Consider the following 18,625-nt stretch of genomic DNA (forward strand, 5'->3'; position numbering starts at 1 on the left):
AATTAAATTATCGTGACAACACTACTTTGACCTTTGGCCACCCGTTTTTTTTTTTTTTTTTGTCATTTACAGGGAATATTTATTCGTTCATTTTCTTTTCAGCTTAGTCCCTTTATTAATCTGGGGTCGCCACATCAAAAGGAACCGCCAACTCATCCAGCATATGTTTTACGAATCAGATGCCCTTCTAGCTGCAACCCATCACTGGGAAACATCCATACACACTCATTCCCACTCACACATACATTCATACATTACACACATACACTACAGACAATTTATTTTACCCAATTTACCACATGTCTTTGGATTTGTTGGGGAAACCGGAACACCAAGAGGAAACCCACACCAACACAGGGAGAACATGCAAACTCCTCACAGAAATGCCAACTGACCCAACAGAGGCTCAAACCAGTGACCTTCTTGCTGTGAGGAGTTAGCGCTACCCACTGCGCCACCCCTTCTTGGAATATATGAAACTAAACATGTTTTGGACGCATCAAGACAACAGACGACATAACAAGCAAATTTCCTATGTGTAAATACAAATACTCTTATGTAACAAGTGAATTCGCTTAAAAAATGGCAGATTTGGCTTTTTTTTTTTTTAAGTAACCCAATCAAGTCTTTTTTTTTTTTTTTTTTTTTTACTCCGTGTAGTTCTGAGACCTGAGATGCATATTTTGATTTTCCTAGACACATCAAGGTAAGTGCATAAAGGTCCCTCTCACAGACACACATTTTAATTTGCTGTTATACTCCATTATAAAATCCAGAAACTAAGCTGTTTTGCACATGCAGGCCTATCTAGAGGGTTAATGCTGCCAGCTGATGATCAACAGTAAAAATGACCAATATTACCTCTTTCCAACAGGGAAAACCACTAACAATCAAAAATGCAGGATTATATGGTGCCATGGCTTTGTAATAAAAAATGTGGTTATAATGAAAGTCAATAGGGCAAAAACAGCCATCGGCAGTAAATTATGGAGAAGGAAAATGAAGATAAATGAAAAATAATGCATCAACAGCAATGTTATTTCATTTGTGCAAGACTTTAATGAAAGGTTAAAAAATCCAGTCCACACTTACTTTTTATATTGGAAATACGTCATTTTGTGTGTTTTCTTTTATCAAATTAGTGACATCATTTATGAATTTGGCAATTAAAGAGTTAAAATCCTGTCATTTTCTAAGTAATGTAGTAGTTTTGATCAGGACTGAGGTTGATTAAAAGATTTATACAAAAACAAAATGTTAAAAATATATTTATCTGATGCATTTTTACTGTAGTTTAATCAAGTGGATGTTTTCATCATAACAAAAGGGTTGTAAAGTTGCCCAGAGTGTATCGTTGAGTTTTTATTTATTTTTAATTCTAAGCATTTTCCCAAAATGTGTGTTAAAATAAGATTTGTCATTAAAAATCATTGCATTTGCTAAAATACAGAGAAAGATGTGGTGAAATTAAGCCTCAAAATCACCCCAGAGTGGATAAAAACATCCCCAACAGCACCTAAAGGGTTAATAGTTAAAAGAGAAATGAACACAATGTTACTCAAATGAAGTGCTACTACTGAGGGAGTGTAAATAGCGAGTACATTTTCAGTTTTGGGTGAACTATTATTAAGCTGTTAAAAACCAGCACAACTAAACGGCCTATTTTTAAATCTATATTATCAGAAAAAGAGCGATAAGAAAAGAGTTTTCCAAACACTGCTGTATTGATTTTACTCAACATAACAGGTACTACTCGATTGTTTAGTAAAGTGGGAGTGGAGGAAAACTTAATAGATATAATCAATTATGAAACAGAGTTTATTTCGTTTTCTTAGAAAAAAAATGTACAGTGATTTATATAGATTTTCTTGAGAGTAGACAAACTCTGGTTTACACTCCTTCTCAGTAGGTGACGTTAATACACTATAAGTGTTGGTGTAACCAGCCATAAAAGAATAAAAGGCCGGATGTTTACACGCGGGAAATTTCATATGTTAGCGCGCGAAACAGGATACGCGATCACAGGACTGGAAAACAGAGGACGCGCATTTCTCCGTCTCCACTAAAACCGTTTTGAACTCATTCAAGGTACAGTAAACCAACATTTAAACACTATGTACAACATTCCCATTTAAACTGTTTGTGAATGACTAGCTTTTGAGAGGTAACGCTGGTTTTATATTCGCAATAATAGCTAATTTCAGAAAAGTAGGCTATGATTTGCAAATTTAAGATTAGTGAAATCATATTAGCAGCCAATGAATATCAAAGCTCAACATTGTTCACAGTCAATTAAATAGTGCTAATGTTGTTTTCAAGTATTTACATCTGATTTCAGATATTCAAATAAGCGTGGTAGATAATACATGGAAACTTAAATGAAGTAATGTGCGACTATAAAACCAACCTCAATTTGATTTGTGTCAGCGACTAATTCGATAATAAAATAACTGTAGGGTAACTCTAAAACATGTAACCTTATATATATACCCCGCTACGTTATATGGCGGGTTACTAAATCCAGCAAATGCCGTATAAATTGTGACTTATTCGTGAAAAAAAATTGACATTGTAACGTTAATGTAAGATGCGTAATTTAAAGCAGCATATCCAATGCCGCGAAAAAGCCATCACCCCCTGCTTGTGAAAGCGAAAATGAAAGTGAGGCGCGGACATTAGCTGGTGGCCTAATGTAGCCTAAAAGGGGCGTGCCGAAGTAAAAGTCGCCAGTGCCCCAGTAAATGCTTTGAAATACGATTTACTTTAAATGCAAGTGTATTTATCGAGAGTGGTGATCCCAGAATAAAGACGTTATCTCTATGTGCAACCTAACCAACGCTGTTAAAAGCAATGTTGTTTACTCCTAAACAAAACTGAGCATGTGAAAGAAAACATACCCGCGCGCCGCTTCTGCCTGTCACTGCTCTGCTCCCGGTGTTAAGTCTCGGTAGTGAACATGCATGCCGGAAAAACAGCCGCGCCGCTTATGCATTGTGAAACCGCCATAACAGCCTTTAATACGGAGGTGTTGGCACGCAGTAAGTTTTCCAAGTCGAAAAAACTAAAGTTGAAACAATATGATGGCGATCTCGTTTAGACTAAGCATGGCTCCTGATAGATTTTTGTTTGAAGCAAAAGGAGGGAGGATGAGCCAGGGAGGTAAGACTTAATAAAGCTAATTCTCTGCCATGAGTCGGGTCTAGACAACAGACAACACACAACAGATAATTCTATAAAACATTTTTTTTTTTGTATTCTACAGAATTGTCTAGAGAATTTTGTTCAAATTAAATTAATATTTTTGCAATTTTTTTATTATCTTAGCATCACTCCAGTTGTGTCTTATAGATTGTTTTCCAGTGAAATGTAGGATTAATTTCTGGGGTTCAGGTGGATCAAAGACCAGCCTCTCTTCTGACAAAGTCCAGAATTTGGCCCATATATGAGCTCATTTGTCACATTTTTGGCAGTATGCCATCATAAATTGTAAAAATAACCAATAGAAGAAGGCTTTAAGAAGAATGACCAATAAAAGGACAAATTTAAATGGACAAATTTTGACTAAGGAAATGAGCTGGCCAGTTTGTTATTTGCCTTTTGACTACAGTTTTTATTTATAGTTTTTATTTTATAGTTTTTAATTTAAAACAAGTTTTAACAGACTCCCAATTTTTTATGATGGATAATAAATTAGCATTTATTATAATATTAAGTATTTTTGAAAATTTATAATCTCATTACATTATATATAAAACTGTAACAACTTGAAAATAAACACATTTTTGTAAACAAAAAATAGTATAATAAGCACTTAGACAAAAATGTAGGAAATATTTTTGTTGCATCAAAAACTGTGGTAATGATAACCACCCGACAAGCTAATCCAGCACAAAATAGTGCCTAAATGTAATTAAAATGCAGTATTTAAGCCTCAAATATCTGCAAATATCTGAAAAAAGAACCACCCCTTTTAATAGGCTGGCTATGAACCTTATATATATATATATATATATACACACACATATACATATATACACATATATACACACACACACACACACACACACATATATATATATATATATATGTGTGTGTGTGTGTGTGTGTGTATATATGTGTATATATGTATATGTGTGTGTATGTATATATATATATATATATATATACACATATACACACACATATACATATATACACATATATACACACACACACACACACACACACATATATATATATATATATATATATATATATATATATATATATACATATATATATATATATATATATATATATATATATATATATATATATATATATATATATATATATATATATATATTCCAGGGAACCAGCGAAAAGAGTACAGTAATCCAGTCTAGAAGTCATAAAAGCATAAACTAGCTTTTCCACATCTGAGATAGATAGCATGCTTTGTAGCTTAGCATCATTCTCAGATGAAAGAAAGCTGTTTTTTTTGACATGGGAGATATGGTTTTCTGAAATGTTAAAAAGTGCTGAATAAGTGTAGCTAGTATTCAAGCTACAGAGCAAAGTTGTAGGCATAGTATACTGGAAGATATGAGGAAAAGACTGGCATTTTGTGCATTTAGCCAAACTCCATGCATAGAATAACTGTAACTGCATTTAAGAGTATTAATAAGCACACCTCTTCCAATCGGGCCAGAGCTGGCCAACTGAACCATGCCTGAGCCCAATTCAGAGCACTCACACTTCTCAAACGAACCAGGAAACGCAGCTGGGCAAAGTTCAGGTAGCATAGTGTGAGTGTGCCCTTAAGCTAATCATCTTCATCTTTCTTACAGGTTTAAAAAAAAAAAGAAAAAAAAGAGTAAGAAACATGTCTGAAAGATTGAATAACACACAGAAGCAGGCAACTTCTATGAGCCCCTTTCAACACAATATTGTAAGTGACTTGTTTGTCTTTTTTGAAATTGAGCTTAATGTTGTCTCCTTCACAAAAAACAGACTAACAGAAATAACGAGCATGAGATGTCACACGCTAGGAACATTATTTAGATTGTGTAATTTTTTTTAGGTTGTCATTTTATTAAAACCCCTTTCCCAGCGCCTCGACGAGGATGCACTGAGGCACTGTTTTTTTCCACATGTCAATGTTTATGAATAGATTACACCAAAAGGACAAGAGTAATCTTGAAAAACTCCACATCAGTTAAAAGCTACATCCCCTAAGCACCCATTGCAGCTAGTTGTTTTTCAGTGGGAAGTTTATAAAGAATATATTTGCTAAATTTGTGTAAGTTTTGCAGAAAACACTTCTTAGATATGGCGTACATATCATGTAATAACAACACACACACACGCATTCATTGCTGTACATCACAGTTTATTTTGAAAGGTAAGAGTCCACAGAAAAACATCCCATCAAACACATTTAGTCCACTGACACAATAGTGTTGAATTATAGATGGTTATTCATTTGTTTATGTCACCGTTTCTGCCGGAGACCTATTGTTTACACCGTTTTACCATGGTACTTACATGCGAAAACAGAGTCTTTGGAGTAAAAGACCAGTCGATGTCATAGCTTACAATGTTACAGATAAAATGAGACCACAAACCGAATAAAAGGTCCAAGTTATAGCTACTAAAATCGAAACAAAGTCTGCATGTCTCTCAGTCATTGCTATTGATCAGTCCTACTTTTATACTATCCTACTATCAGTCCTATTGATCTTCCTACTTCCCAGAAGTTTGACTGACAGGGAATTTAGCCAATGACTGCGTGATTTTCATGTTACTGCACACTTTTTGCTGTTACTAGCTCAGTGAACTGTCAATCATGACTCGATGCACCTGCCCACTGCACACACAGCTGCTAAGAGCTGCTAATTTTTGTAAGTATTTATGTTCCACCAACTTTAGTTTAGAATCTAATCACAGTGGCCTCCCGAAACCTAGGGCCTTATGTGTCAACGCTGCGTACCCACAAAAACTTTGAGTACGCCAGATTTCACGCTCACGTTTGGAGTTACTAACGATGAAATTAACGTGAGAATGTCCGATGGTCCATGCCAACTTCATGTCTGGCGTACGTGCATTTTCTGTCTGTGTTAGTTTTATTTCCAGTGGTGACTCCTAGAGGCAATTGTGTTAAATTGCACACTACAAAGCAGAGATGGGGAGTAAGGTGAAGCTGCAGGCCTGGAGACCCAACTGCACGCTCAGACCTGCTCGCACAGACCTGCACTTTCAGACCTATGGTTTTCTCAGACAGTGCCACCTGCTGTTGGGTTGGGTGAAGCGGCAGGTACGGAAACCCAACTGCTAGCAAGTAGCAACATCAGACACGCCAATATAAGGTTTAATTAAAGAGATTGCCGAAAATTACCAGTTTTTTCTGGCATAAATGAATGTGGTGTAAAATATTACACTAACAAACAATCATTTCAGTGATTGATTTGTTCAAAATTAGTGCCAAAAGATAGCTTTATTTTATGATAGCTTATTTTCGATGTTATTGTACCATTATGGACAATTTTGTATCAAAATAAAAAACGTTAAAGTAAAAATGCATAATATATAACGGGATTATTATTTGAAAGATATTTTAGTGCTATGCAGGTCTACAGCACATATTACTGTATTATCGATCTGAATATGCTACCAAAGACAATAACAATAACACAATAGTTTATCAATTATTAATAAGTTCTGTAATGATTACAAATTATTTTTTTGGAAATCAAAATATCTGCATAAAATTTACAATATGAGCTCTTTTAGGTTAAAGCAATAATAATTTCCTTGAGATGTGTATTATTTTCCCAGATTGATATTACAATTCATAAAGGGGGTCTCTGCCAACACTAACACAGTGCACCAAAGACTGCAGATATTTCCACTGTTTTTTGCTCGAGAAATGAAAAATCTCTCCAACAAGAATGTAAAGCATTTATTTTATTTGATGTTATTTTCTACATAAAAACATCATTAATCCAATTATTATTTTGCACCATTTTCTCTGCATTGTTTACAGCTTGTTGACTTGTAGGACCTCATGAAAAAGTACACAAAAATAAAGTTTGTTGTGATAATTACCCAGAGCACTATAATTTATTGTATGTGAAGAAATTTATCGTATATGAAGATAATATTTATTCCCTCAACTCAATACAAAACTGATAAATCCTTATAATGATAAAAAAAGCAAAACATGTCTGAAAATACTGAAGTAACTGAACAATATCTATTTACAAATACAATTAATAAACAATACAACAGAATTATTGCATTAAATCAAAATCTAGTGTGTTTAATATTTAATGTAATAATGTATTCAATCAGAGCAAAATATTTTATAGTAGAAAAAATTTCTGAGCAGCTGAATTCAGGTTAGTCGATCTTTCAAACAGCAGGTAGCACTGTGAAGGTCTGGAAGTGCAGGTCTAGCCGTCTGAGCGTGCAAGTCTGAGCTTGTGGTTGGGTCTCCGGGCCTGCAGCTTCATAAATTTGGAGATGGGGGACTCGAGTCACATGACTTGACTCGAGTCAGACTTGAGTCACAAAATTTAGGACTTGAGACTTGCTTGACAAATATCCAAAAAAGACTCGACTTGACTTGGACTTGACTGTCATGACTTGAGACTTGACTTGGACTTGAGTTAAATGACTCGAAAACAACTTGTTTTTGTTAAATACACAACCATTTGATATATATCATGCATTTAAAAAACAAAAGAAAACCAAAAGTTCTAAGTCACACATGTGCGGTATTAACTGGATCTGGACTGTATAATTTGGTTCAGAAGAACCGCTTTATTTGATTCATTTGAACAATTAATTTGAACGATTCATTTGCTATTCGGCCATCAGATAATGCAGCGATAAAAAATGGAAGGCGCTCAGCCAAAGAGAGCCTATTTTACAGGTGTAAAGATTACAAACAAGACGGCTGATGAAAGTTTATACTATTTAGTCTGACTCGGAGCTTGCCACACTCGGGCGGGCCGTCTAAGTATATTTAGTGACACATTTTTTTACAGTTATTATCATTCTTCTACACTCTTTTGTATCTGTCTAATTTAACCAAACATCCGCGATCGATGTAGTGGAAAATCCTTTCTCTTTACTCATTTAAACTGGCTGCAAAATATACATACACTATTAGTAATCAAACAGGGTTTCCGCGGGTCTTAAAAAGTAGTGATGGGTCGTTCATGAACGATTCATTCATTTTGAACGAATCTTCAATATGACTCGGGAACTACGAGTCCTCTCAGGGAGTGATTCGTTCATCCGCGCGTGCGCACATTTGTGCAGGTAGTATCGTTAATTTCAAGTCTTCATCACATTGGCTGAAGCCAATCATATGCGTTTAGAGCCAGAAAAAGAATTGATCCGCTCACCTCTCGAGTCCTCTATTGGGTCTGAGTCACTCGTTCATCACGAGCCAATCATATGCGTTTAGAGCCGGAAAAAGAATTGATCCGCTCCCTTCTCGAGTCCTCTATCGTGTCTGAGTCACTCAAAAAGAATTGATCCGCTCACCTCTCGAGTCCTCTATCGGGTCTGAGTCACTTGTTCATCACGAGCCAATCATACGCGTTTAGAGCCGGAAAAAGAATTGAACCGTTCATCTCTCGAGTCCTCTATCGTGTCTGAGTCACTCAAAAAGAATTGATGCGTTCATCTCTTGAGTCCTCCATCGGCTCTGAGTCACTCGTTCCTCATGGGCCAATCATATGCGTTTAGAGCCGGAAAAAGAATTGAACAGTTCATCTCTCGAGTCCTCGGGTTTGAGTCATTCTTTCACGTGATGAATGAACGATCATGGCTCCTATCGGCTCAGACTGTGTACATTGGTTATGATTATATATGACTGTCAGTGTAACGTGTATGAACCCCTGACATTTGAAGACATGAAGAGGTGAGCTGAGCAAAAAGACAACAATACCTTCATAGACAAAAGAGCAGGTAAACATTGAATTATTATTTTCTCCTTCTTATATTCTATTTATGACTTATTCGTTGTGCAATCAACCTTTTGGGCTAGTTGTAGATGTGTTTGCAAGCAATTTGTAACATTTTAATAATATTTTGGCAAATTGAACCAAATGAACGGAATGACTCGAAAAAAGATTCGTTTATCTTGAAGAACAAGACTCAAAGATCCAAATCAGTAAAATGATCCGAACTTCCCATCACTATTAAAAAGTCTCAAATTTAAAAATCGAAATGTTAGGCCTTTAAAAGTCTTAAATTCACTGTTCTAGGTCTTAAATATTTTTGTACAGGTCTTATTTTTCCGATGTCCATGTAACGCTACATCTACGGCTCATTTGAATTCTCTGTTTTTATGTTGCTTTGCTTTCACGGTGTTGTAGTTCTTTAGTCACATTGTAATTTGCAGTATTACAACTACAAAAAAGACCAACATGCCCTAGACCGACAGTAGCCAATCATTTTAGCATTTTCCCAAAGTCAATGGGTGTTTTGAATGGGGTTTCAGTAAAAATCCCTTAAATAAGGTTCGTGGCTGACACAAACTCAAGATACTTTCACGTTTTGTTCTACGACATAAAACACATCAGTTACATCACAGTCTTGATTTTTTAAATCGGTTGTGCTACTTTAAAAAGACGATTGCTATCAAGTTGCTAAATGGGACTACAGGCGGTGTCGGGGACATTATACGTCATCCAGCTGATCTGGTCTGAACTCTGAAGCGCAGCTCGCTTGCTTTGGGCATTTGGATTCGTCTGTTATTTAGGTATTTTCATGAATAGTATTTTATAGTTTGTATAATTATTCTAATTGGAGATTCAGTTTGTGTGTAGATAATGTCTTCACTTGTAAAGGTGTGTTTAATACTGAATGGTCTTTAAAAGGTCTTAAAAAGTCTTAAATTTGATATTATGATATCTGCAGAAAACCCTATCAAAGCATTAGCCTTCTTCAAATAATTTACACATTTAAATCTTGTAACTATGATTATTTATGAATATTTTTTAGATATTCAGTTTTTTTTTCCTTTTTCTGTCATTTATTTCTCATTTGCTGTTATTTTATTAATTTGACAATGTCATTAGGCTATTAAACAGGCTATTTTTTATACATATCTAGAATGCTTTCGCGTTCAAGATTGCTGGAGAAAGTGGATATCTTTTTTTTTTTTTTTTTTTTAACTTTAACCCACTGTAAGTAAACAGTGTATAACAATATTCAAAATAAATGAAATTATTGTAAAAAATTGAATATGTTTTGTTTGTCCCCTATAGGTAACTATTTATGTGATGTGGGTAAATGGTGTTTCAATCCAGCTACCACCGCATGTATATTTCAAACCTGTGAGAAGCATTGATAGTACTGTATTTGTATGCTAATGTTTAACATGTAGGTTTTTGACATGTTAGGGGTTAAGTAAAAAAAAAAAAAGATTCTATTAAAACAGTCTGTGAAATGTTATATTCTAGTTTTTTTTACTCGCATGCATCTTTTTAAAAACAAAATCGGGGTAAAAATTAAGAAATAAGTAAGGCAAAACAAGAAACCATTTGAGACCATGGATCTCAAAACCTGTGTGTAACGTATGTGTGAAATGGGCTTTATATATTATCTGGAATCTTAAGGTTCAAAATTGCCTTTAGAGTTCATTCTTAGCAATTCATATTACTAATCAAAACATTTTTATTGAAGTTATGGAAATGTAGAAAATGTCTTTGAGGTAGATGATCTTTACTTTTAATATAATAATGTTTTTTGTAATAAAAGAAAAAATGATCATTTTGATTCAATACTTTTTCCCCCAAAAAATGTTCCTGTGCACTTTAAGATTGGTTTTGTGATTTAGGGTCTTGTTTATTAATAGTATAATATTTTAATGGCTTTGAAGTAAGCACACACATTCCCCTGAGCAAGAAGCCATCTAGTGAATCACTAGTGATAAAAGTGTCATTTCAAATGAGTTCATATACTGTGTGTGTGTGTGTGTGTGTGTGTGTGTGTGTGTGTGTGTATTAGTGCTGTCAAAATTAGTGTGTTAATGCATGCGATTAATTTGAAATATTTCATGCGTTTAAAAAATTTATTGTTTGTATTCAATACTTTATTGTTATTATATTTTTTCATTTTCCATATCTGCAATGCCTGTATTTTGGCATTTTTTTGCAGTCCACTTAGAATCCAACATGGAAATCAATGTTTTCTTTATTGGTATTAATTGTTTTCAAATTCAAATGGCATTAACATGCCTGTGTTTTAATTTCTTTAATAAATATGGTTGTCAAGCCAGGATCTTGACGGTTTATTGTGGGTATGTTGTTTACATGAAGAAATCTGTGTTACAAGTTAAACAAAAATTCTAATAAACAATTATATTTTAAATTTAAATAGTTTTTGTCTTGCGTTTACATTAGTTTTACATTTGAATAGCCAAAATTACAAGTGTCAGACTTTTAAATGCGATTAATCACGATTAATTTTCAAAAAAGTGTGATTATTAGTTATTATTATTAATAATATTATTAGTTATTAATACAAACACACACACACACACACACACACACACACATACACATATATATATATATATATATATATATATATATATATATATAATTAGACTGACTTGAAAGTGACATGCTAGACCAAGCTACGACTTGTCGTGACTTGAAATAAGCAGTGACTTGACTTGACTTGAGTTTGACAAAAATTGACTTGACTTGCTTGAGATTTGAAGGTTATGACTTGAGACTTGCTTGTGACTTGCACATGTGTGACTTACTCCCACCTCTGCTGCAATGTATCTTTGAGCCACTTAATGGCAGCTGTATGGGACGGGATCATCCACATGTCTAGCAGGTATATCAGGTTTCCATACCATGCTGTTGAGCCATGGTAAAGTTAGTTTGACGTTTGACATTCATTAGACATTCGATTTCAAACAAATTAAATTCTTTGCTCCTGTTATAGTTTGAGCCAAAAATAGTTCAGATAGGCATAAATATGTGCCCTTTATGTTGCACAAGGCTTAATTTCTCAATTATAAAAAAAAATTAACTATATGAATGAATTAAACAATTCAACCATATGAAAATATACAATAAAACCAGTACCAAAATGTTCAGAAAAACATCCTGCTTATTGGACAAGACTCTGTTTTTGAAATTAGCTCTTTATTTATTTTATAATATTTTTAAAAAATATATCTTTTAATGTAAAAATTGTAGTCAATTAAACTCTTGACACCATTTGAGATAAAAAAAATCAAATCAACTCTAAAATTGTGTGTTGCCCACGATTGAGGCAACTCTCTCCTCAAAGGGTGATAGTTCATCATTCCCTGTTCCCCCGCCTGTTGTCCACACTTTGACAGGTCGCCGTTTTTCTCCTCTTAACCTGCACCTTTACATCGGACCATTTCTTTTTTAATTCACTTACAGTGAAATGTTCAGACCCCACTGCGTTAACCGCGTCAGCTAAACTCTCCCACTCTATATATTTCTTTTGTTATTAATTCCGGAAGACAAACTTGCAAATAACACACTTTTTTTCCAGTCTCCTTCTGATAGGAGACATTCTGTGAAGTTTCTCTTTTTGCTTGCTTTTGCCATTGCTTTTTCGCTTGGTAGAGTCATTACCATATTTATACAGGGGAGCAAGCAGGAAGGGGTTTTGCACTTTAATTCGGATTTACAAAGGAAATTTGCGTGGGATTCTGCATACGCATTGTTTAATACATCTGAATTTTTTTACTGCGTGCGCACATTTACAGCTTTGTCCGTACGCAATGTTTTAGTATGACTTCAACGCGAGTCTTTGTAAATGAGGCCTCTGATCCATAGTAGAGTTACTAACACCACAGTGCAGTTACTAACCTGGTCATACCTGCCAACACTCCCGTTTTTGTTTTTCCCAGGAGTCTCCCGTATTTCCTGTATTGTGCTATCTCCTGAAAAAATCCTGGAATTCCACCCCCACCGCCCTGCTCCGCAGCTTTTTGGTACAGTCCCCATGCGTACCAAACCCAACACGCAACCATCTCCATATCTGCTTCGCATCTTTCAGTTCGCGCGCACCTCACCTTCCCCCCCCTGCTCTTCACTTGCTCGCTCTAAAACATCAAGCTTATGTTTTTTGCAGCGGATGCCTTTTCAGCCACAATCCAACTCTGGGAAACACCCATACACACTCATTGACACACTTATACACTACAGCCAATTTAGTCTATTCAATTCACCTATAGCGCATGTCTTTGGACTCTGGGGGAAACCGAAGCACCCGGAGGAAACCCACGCCAACACGGGGAGAACATGCAAACTCCACACAGAAGGCAATCGTTCTACCCACTGCTCGACCGTGACACCCACGTTACAACGCACACATTACTAAGTATTTTTGTGTTGCACCACTAAACTTGTGTATTTCACCTACTCATGATGCAGGTGTGCGCATTGACTGTAGTGACTGACTTATTAACTGTACTATAAAAATTTAATTTGCCATTTCATTTTTATAGAACAGTTTAATCTACAGTTAGGCCCAAAAATATTTGGACACCGACACAGTTCTAACATTTTTGGCTGTACACACCAACACAATGGATTTGAAATAAAGCAAACAAGATGTGCTTTATGTCAATCGGATTTAGGTCAGGGGATTGACTTGGCCATTGCATAAAATCCCACTTCTTTCATTTCAAAAACACTTTGGTTGCATTCAGGGACGGAGCAAGCTGAACTGCCGCTCTAGGCAGAGGATGATCACGCCGCCTTCAACCCGAAAGTGAAAACAAAAGTGACTGGTTATCAAAATGAAGACCTCTATTCTGCTGCCCTATGCGCGGATATAACTGAGGATACGCGGGTGCCGGGTGGTGAGGGAAGTGTCGCGGACCCCACTTTCTATTCTGCCGGCCTATGCGCAGATAACAGAGGACTCGCGGGTGGTGAGGGAGGTGTTGCGGACATAACTGAGGATGCGGTTGGTAAGAGAGGTGTCGCGGACGCCGCCCTATGCAGCCGCCTAGGTCGTCTCTATGGACGCGCCGGCCCTGGTTGCATTTGCAGTATGCCTTGGGTAATTCTCCATCGGCTCTGTGGAGCGCGGTGCAATGAGTTCTGAAGCTTTTGGCTTAATATGAGCAGATAATATCACCTGAAACACTTCAGAATTCATCCTGCTGCTTTTGTCAGCAGTCACCTCATTAATAAATACAAGAGAACCAGTTCCATTGACAGCCATACATGCCCACACCATGACACGACCACCGCCATGCTTCACTGCTTAGGATCACGAGCAGTTCCTTTTCTTCTCCATACTCTTCTCTTCCCATCAATCTGGTACAAATTGATCTTGATCTCATCTATAAGATGTTGTTCCAGGACTGTGAAGGCTTTTTTAGAACTCTAATGTGGCCTTCCTGTTTTTGAAGTTCACCAATGGTTTATATCTTGTGAACCCTCTGTATTCACTCTGGTGTAGTCTTTTCTTGGTTGTTGACACACATACACCTACTGTACCTCCTGGAGAGTGTTTTTGATCTGGCCAACTGTTGTGAAGGGTCTTTTCTTCACCGGGGAAGGAATTCTACGGTCATTGTCCAATTACATTTGGACCCTTAACAAGTGGGAGGCACATATGCAAAACTGTTGTAATTTCTACACCGTTCACCTGATTTGGATGTAAAGTACATCCTGTTTGTTTCATTTCAAATCCTTTGTGTTGGTGTATAAAGCCAACAATGTTAGAATTGTGTCAATGTCCAAATATTTATGGACCTAACTGTAGATGCATTAGTTGCAGAATTTACTAATACGCATGAATTTACGGATGGATTACGGTCTACTAAGTATGGTTTGCCTTAAGAACATGGTGCAATCGAAGTGAAAACTAATTTAGTTACAAACTAGCATGTAGTTACTATACCTCTAGTGTGGATTTTACGTTCCAGTTTAAGAAATAACTTATGAACAGCTGTTGCAACCCTACCCCGGTGCAGTGAGCTGCCTGGGAAGCAATCCCCTGCTTTGGGGGACACATATTTGATTATGCTTTATTTTGATGGTCAGTTTGTTGAATTTAAGTTACATTGCATCTACATGCCAATTAATTCTCATTAGATTATAAGTAGACTTTTTAGGTTGTGGCTAGGGTTGGGGTTGAGGTTGGGGTTAGTGTAAGTTGACAAGCACTTGCAAAGTTTCTTATAGTTAGTTACATGTCTGTTGAAGGAGCAGTATCAGTAGATTTTAAGCAGACAGTCTACTAAAAATCAAATGGACCATCAAAATAAAGTGTTACCACATATTTACCCTGTCTGGAAGTACTTTAGCTGTACATTTCCTTGACGATATTGGCAAACCACTAATTTCGCTACTGTTGGCATTGTTCCAGGAAACAACAACTTGCTTGTGTAAGACAGAAACTGAGGAAGGATCAAAAGATCTGCAGAAGGTAGATAACCTAACACAAAACTTATCAACCATTACAAACAGACAATACATTAATTTTTTTACAGTTTCATTCTTCTGGATATTTGTGAAGATTAGATTTTCTATACTTAACAGGAAGTAGAAGAAAAAAAACACAAATTCCGGATTCATTTAAATTCCAATACATATTCTGTCCCGTGTAATCCATCCGTGACTGTGATTGAGGCTCTTCGTACAAACCAAACCTTCATGGATGAAAAAGCCAAATTCAAGAACAAGCAGAAACAAATAATCATCCAGAGATCCAAAGGAGAATTCCCTAGAGCTGCTGTGAAGACTGATTTCCCCTGCTGTCTTGTTGAAAGAGATGAGATCTTAGATATAACTTTCATGAAAGAAGAAACAACTTATATGGAAAGTCATTCTAAATATTCTACAAATCAAAAACCTGAAAGTTTAGTCACCTTTTGGGTTAAAAAAGAAGGAGGAACAAACGTGAAAAAGTTGCTGAAGAGCAGTGCTTTGAAGAAGATTGCTCCCTATGTTTGTGTGTGGGCATTTAAAGGAGAGAAAGTCAAAACTGCTCTTAAACGTGATGGAAGATTCAACAATGTCATCTACAGGAAGACCTGCGGCCTTTCTGAGTTTGGTAGTGAGACAAGATATGAATTGTCAATTCCTGTTGATGATCTCGACAGAAAGGCTTTTCAGGTTGTTGTTATTAGTAACAAGTATCAACCAGACAGTCAAGAGACAGTCTACACTGAACACCAGTCAATCACTTCAGAAGCTGATATTGCAGTAAAGGCTGACCCAATTCAGAGTCCCACCAATACAGAGCCAGAACAAAAAACACCAGGAAACACAAAAAAGTCCAGAGATTCATCACAGTACATTCTTAAACGGTTCGCCACTAATCGCATTGATGATTCTACAGACACTCTGGATTTTCTGCGTAATCAGTTTCAAGATTTACTGAAGACATTAAAGCACAGAGAGAAACTGAAGAACAACTCTGATTTCCAGAAGTTCTTCAGAGCAGAATTTAGTAAAAGTGTTGAGAATTTCTCTGAGGTGAAGAAAGTGAAGCAGCTCATGAAATTTTCAGACTCTGTGTGTCAGATTAGAAAGGCAGGGTCTGCCTTAGGAACTGGCTTCTTACTCTTTGACGGCTTTATCCTCACCAATGCTCATGTTATTGGAATATCCGCTGATCTTTCGAAAATAAACTTTGCAGAGTTCACAGCTGTATTCGATTATGAAGACCTGGACTCAGAAATCAAGCGCATCTCAGTTAAAAAGCTCGCATCTTACTTTTATGGAAAAGATGAGAGCGGCTGCCATCTTGACTATGCTCTACTTGAACTTGATGACAATCCTAAAATTGAGATGTTTCCATTGGTTGATTGTTACAGTGCAAACCGTCCTCTAAATAAAAGTCAGATCTGCATTGTAGGACATCCAGGTGAAGGGGTCAAGAAAATGGACCCCTGCTTCATCATTGAGAAAGAGCACCTACTAGAGGCTGCAAATAAACACATATCTGAAAATGCTGATTACATTCATGTGATGACACAAAGGGCTTTGGAAGACAATTGGGAAATTTACGAGAACCAGATCGCTTATGAATCTTGTTTCTTTCATGGATCTTCTGGCTCTCCGGTTTTTGACGCAGACTGCAAACTGATTGGTGTGCACACTGGTGGATATGTCTATCCAAAACAGGGAAATAAATTTGGGAGCATAGTAGAATACAGCTTTTCAATGAAGCCCATCTTAGACACCATCAGAGCACAGGCTAAATTAAAAGGTTTACTTGAGATTGTCAATAAATTAGCACCCTACAGAGAAAATGAGTCTGAGACTCCAGAATACGAGAATCAAACCATCAGTGAGATGGATGATTCCAATTCTCGCGATGAATTTAACCAATTGATTGTTCCAGACATTAAATTTGTGAGTGACTTGTTCTAACTTGTCCCAAGAGAGCAAAACAATCAACAATATTGTACAGTATGTAGTAAAATTCTTTATTCTGTATTTTTTTACATTATCGTGTATTCTATCTTTTTTTTACAGACTTGTGTATTCATATCTATGTCTAAACATACACATTTACCATAAATCATTCTCTCAATTTCATATTTTTTTTACTTTACATTTGTGCTGATGTTTCATGTTGATTTTACATAGATTTATTATTCAGCGTTGTCCTTAGTAAAGGATCATGTTCATGCTTCTACACAAATACAGTATATTGATTGATTTGACAGAACTGCTGTAATACGAGACAATATTATATGAGGCAATATAATTGTCGTGACAATGTGTATCATCACAACAGAAAATACATTTAGAAACATCTCAACAATGGTGCATTTCAGTAAACCACTGTTCTTTGTGTTTTCATGATGAATTTAGATGTAAATTATAATGAATAAAACTATTAATATACCAAATATAGATTTAATGTTGTATTACTTACGTTTACTGTATAATTCTACTAGCGTGCACCTTCTGTCATACAGGTGTTGATGTGTGTTGTTTTGAGTGTTCATCATGTTGAGAAACTTCTCGAATCTTCAGTTTGTTTTGTCTGGAAAATTTTGTGAATGTCCTGGACAGAATAAATGTGAATATGATTTAAAAGAACAGTTTATATTTTGGTGTAAAACTGTAAGACAATAACTTTCATCTTTATTCACCCATCAAATTTCAATAAAACACATCAAAAGGCTTGACGAGTGATTTTTTTTTTCCTGTATATAAAATATGTATACTTAAATATTAAATATTGCTCTTTAAAACAGAAAGTTTGCATACATTTAAAAAACAAACTTGCTTAAAAGGTTTTAATAGATGTTTTTCAAATGTAAGCAATTTAATTAATTAAATTTAATCAATTCTGTGACTATAAACTTCAATTGAGTTCAATCAATCACTAAAATTAATGTTTGTTTTATATTCATTCATTTTCTTTTCGGCTAAGTCACTTTATTAATCAGGGGTAGCCACAGCGGAATAAACCACCAACTTATCCAGCATGTGTTTTATGCAGCGGATGCCCTTCCAGCCCCAACCCATCTCTGGGAAACACCCATACACACCCATTCATACACACACATACACTACGGCCAATTTAGTTCATCCAATTCATCTATAGCACATGTGTTTGGACTGTGGTTCAAACCGGAGCACCCGGATGA

General features: G+C 35.9%; 2 protein-coding genes across 12 annotated transcripts in view; one reads left to right on the top strand and one right to left on the bottom strand.

Moving 5' to 3' along the window:
* Positions 1–1,917: 1,917 nt before the first annotated feature.
* On the top strand, positions 1,918–18,153 carry fam111b (FAM111 trypsin like peptidase B). 4 transcript variants are annotated; one of them, XM_087253193.1, is made up of 7 exons: positions 1,990–2,088; positions 4,830–4,930; positions 6,115–6,295; positions 6,817–6,931; positions 12,905–12,988; positions 15,382–15,441; positions 15,555–18,153. In XM_087253193.1, the coding sequence occupies exons 4-7, from the start codon at positions 6,908–6,910 to the stop codon at positions 17,391–17,393; spliced, it is 2,007 nt and encodes a 668-aa protein (XP_087109319.1). In that variant the 5' UTR covers positions 1,990–2,088; positions 4,830–4,930; positions 6,115–6,295; positions 6,817–6,907; the 3' UTR covers positions 17,394–18,153. The 4 variants fall into 4 exon arrangements, with proteins under 4 accessions (XP_087109320.1, XP_087109319.1, XP_087109317.1 ...); XM_087253191.1 differs by lacking the exons at positions 6,115–6,295; positions 6,817–6,931 and having other exon boundaries at positions 2,002–2,088; XM_087253194.1 differs by lacking the exons at positions 6,115–6,295; positions 6,817–6,931; positions 12,905–12,988 and having other exon boundaries at positions 1,918–2,088.
* Positions 17,458–18,625, bottom strand: part of spef2 (sperm flagellar and cilia associated 2) — a gene marked incomplete at its 3' end in the record, with an annotated part of 49,273 nt that continues 48,105 nt past the window's right edge. For all 8 annotated transcript variants that reach the window (NM_001443954.1, NM_001443952.1, NM_001443953.1 and 5 more), the window contains 1 exon segment: positions 17,458–18,036. In NM_001443954.1, coding sequence (NP_001430883.1) covers positions 17,977–18,036 — 60 coding nt within the window.

Source organism: Danio rerio, chromosome 5, assembly GCF_052040795.2.
Source record: "Danio rerio strain M-AB ecotype USA chromosome 5, GRCz13ab, whole genome shotgun sequence".
Lineage (NCBI taxonomy): Eukaryota > Metazoa > Chordata > Actinopteri > Cypriniformes > Danionidae > Danio > Danio rerio.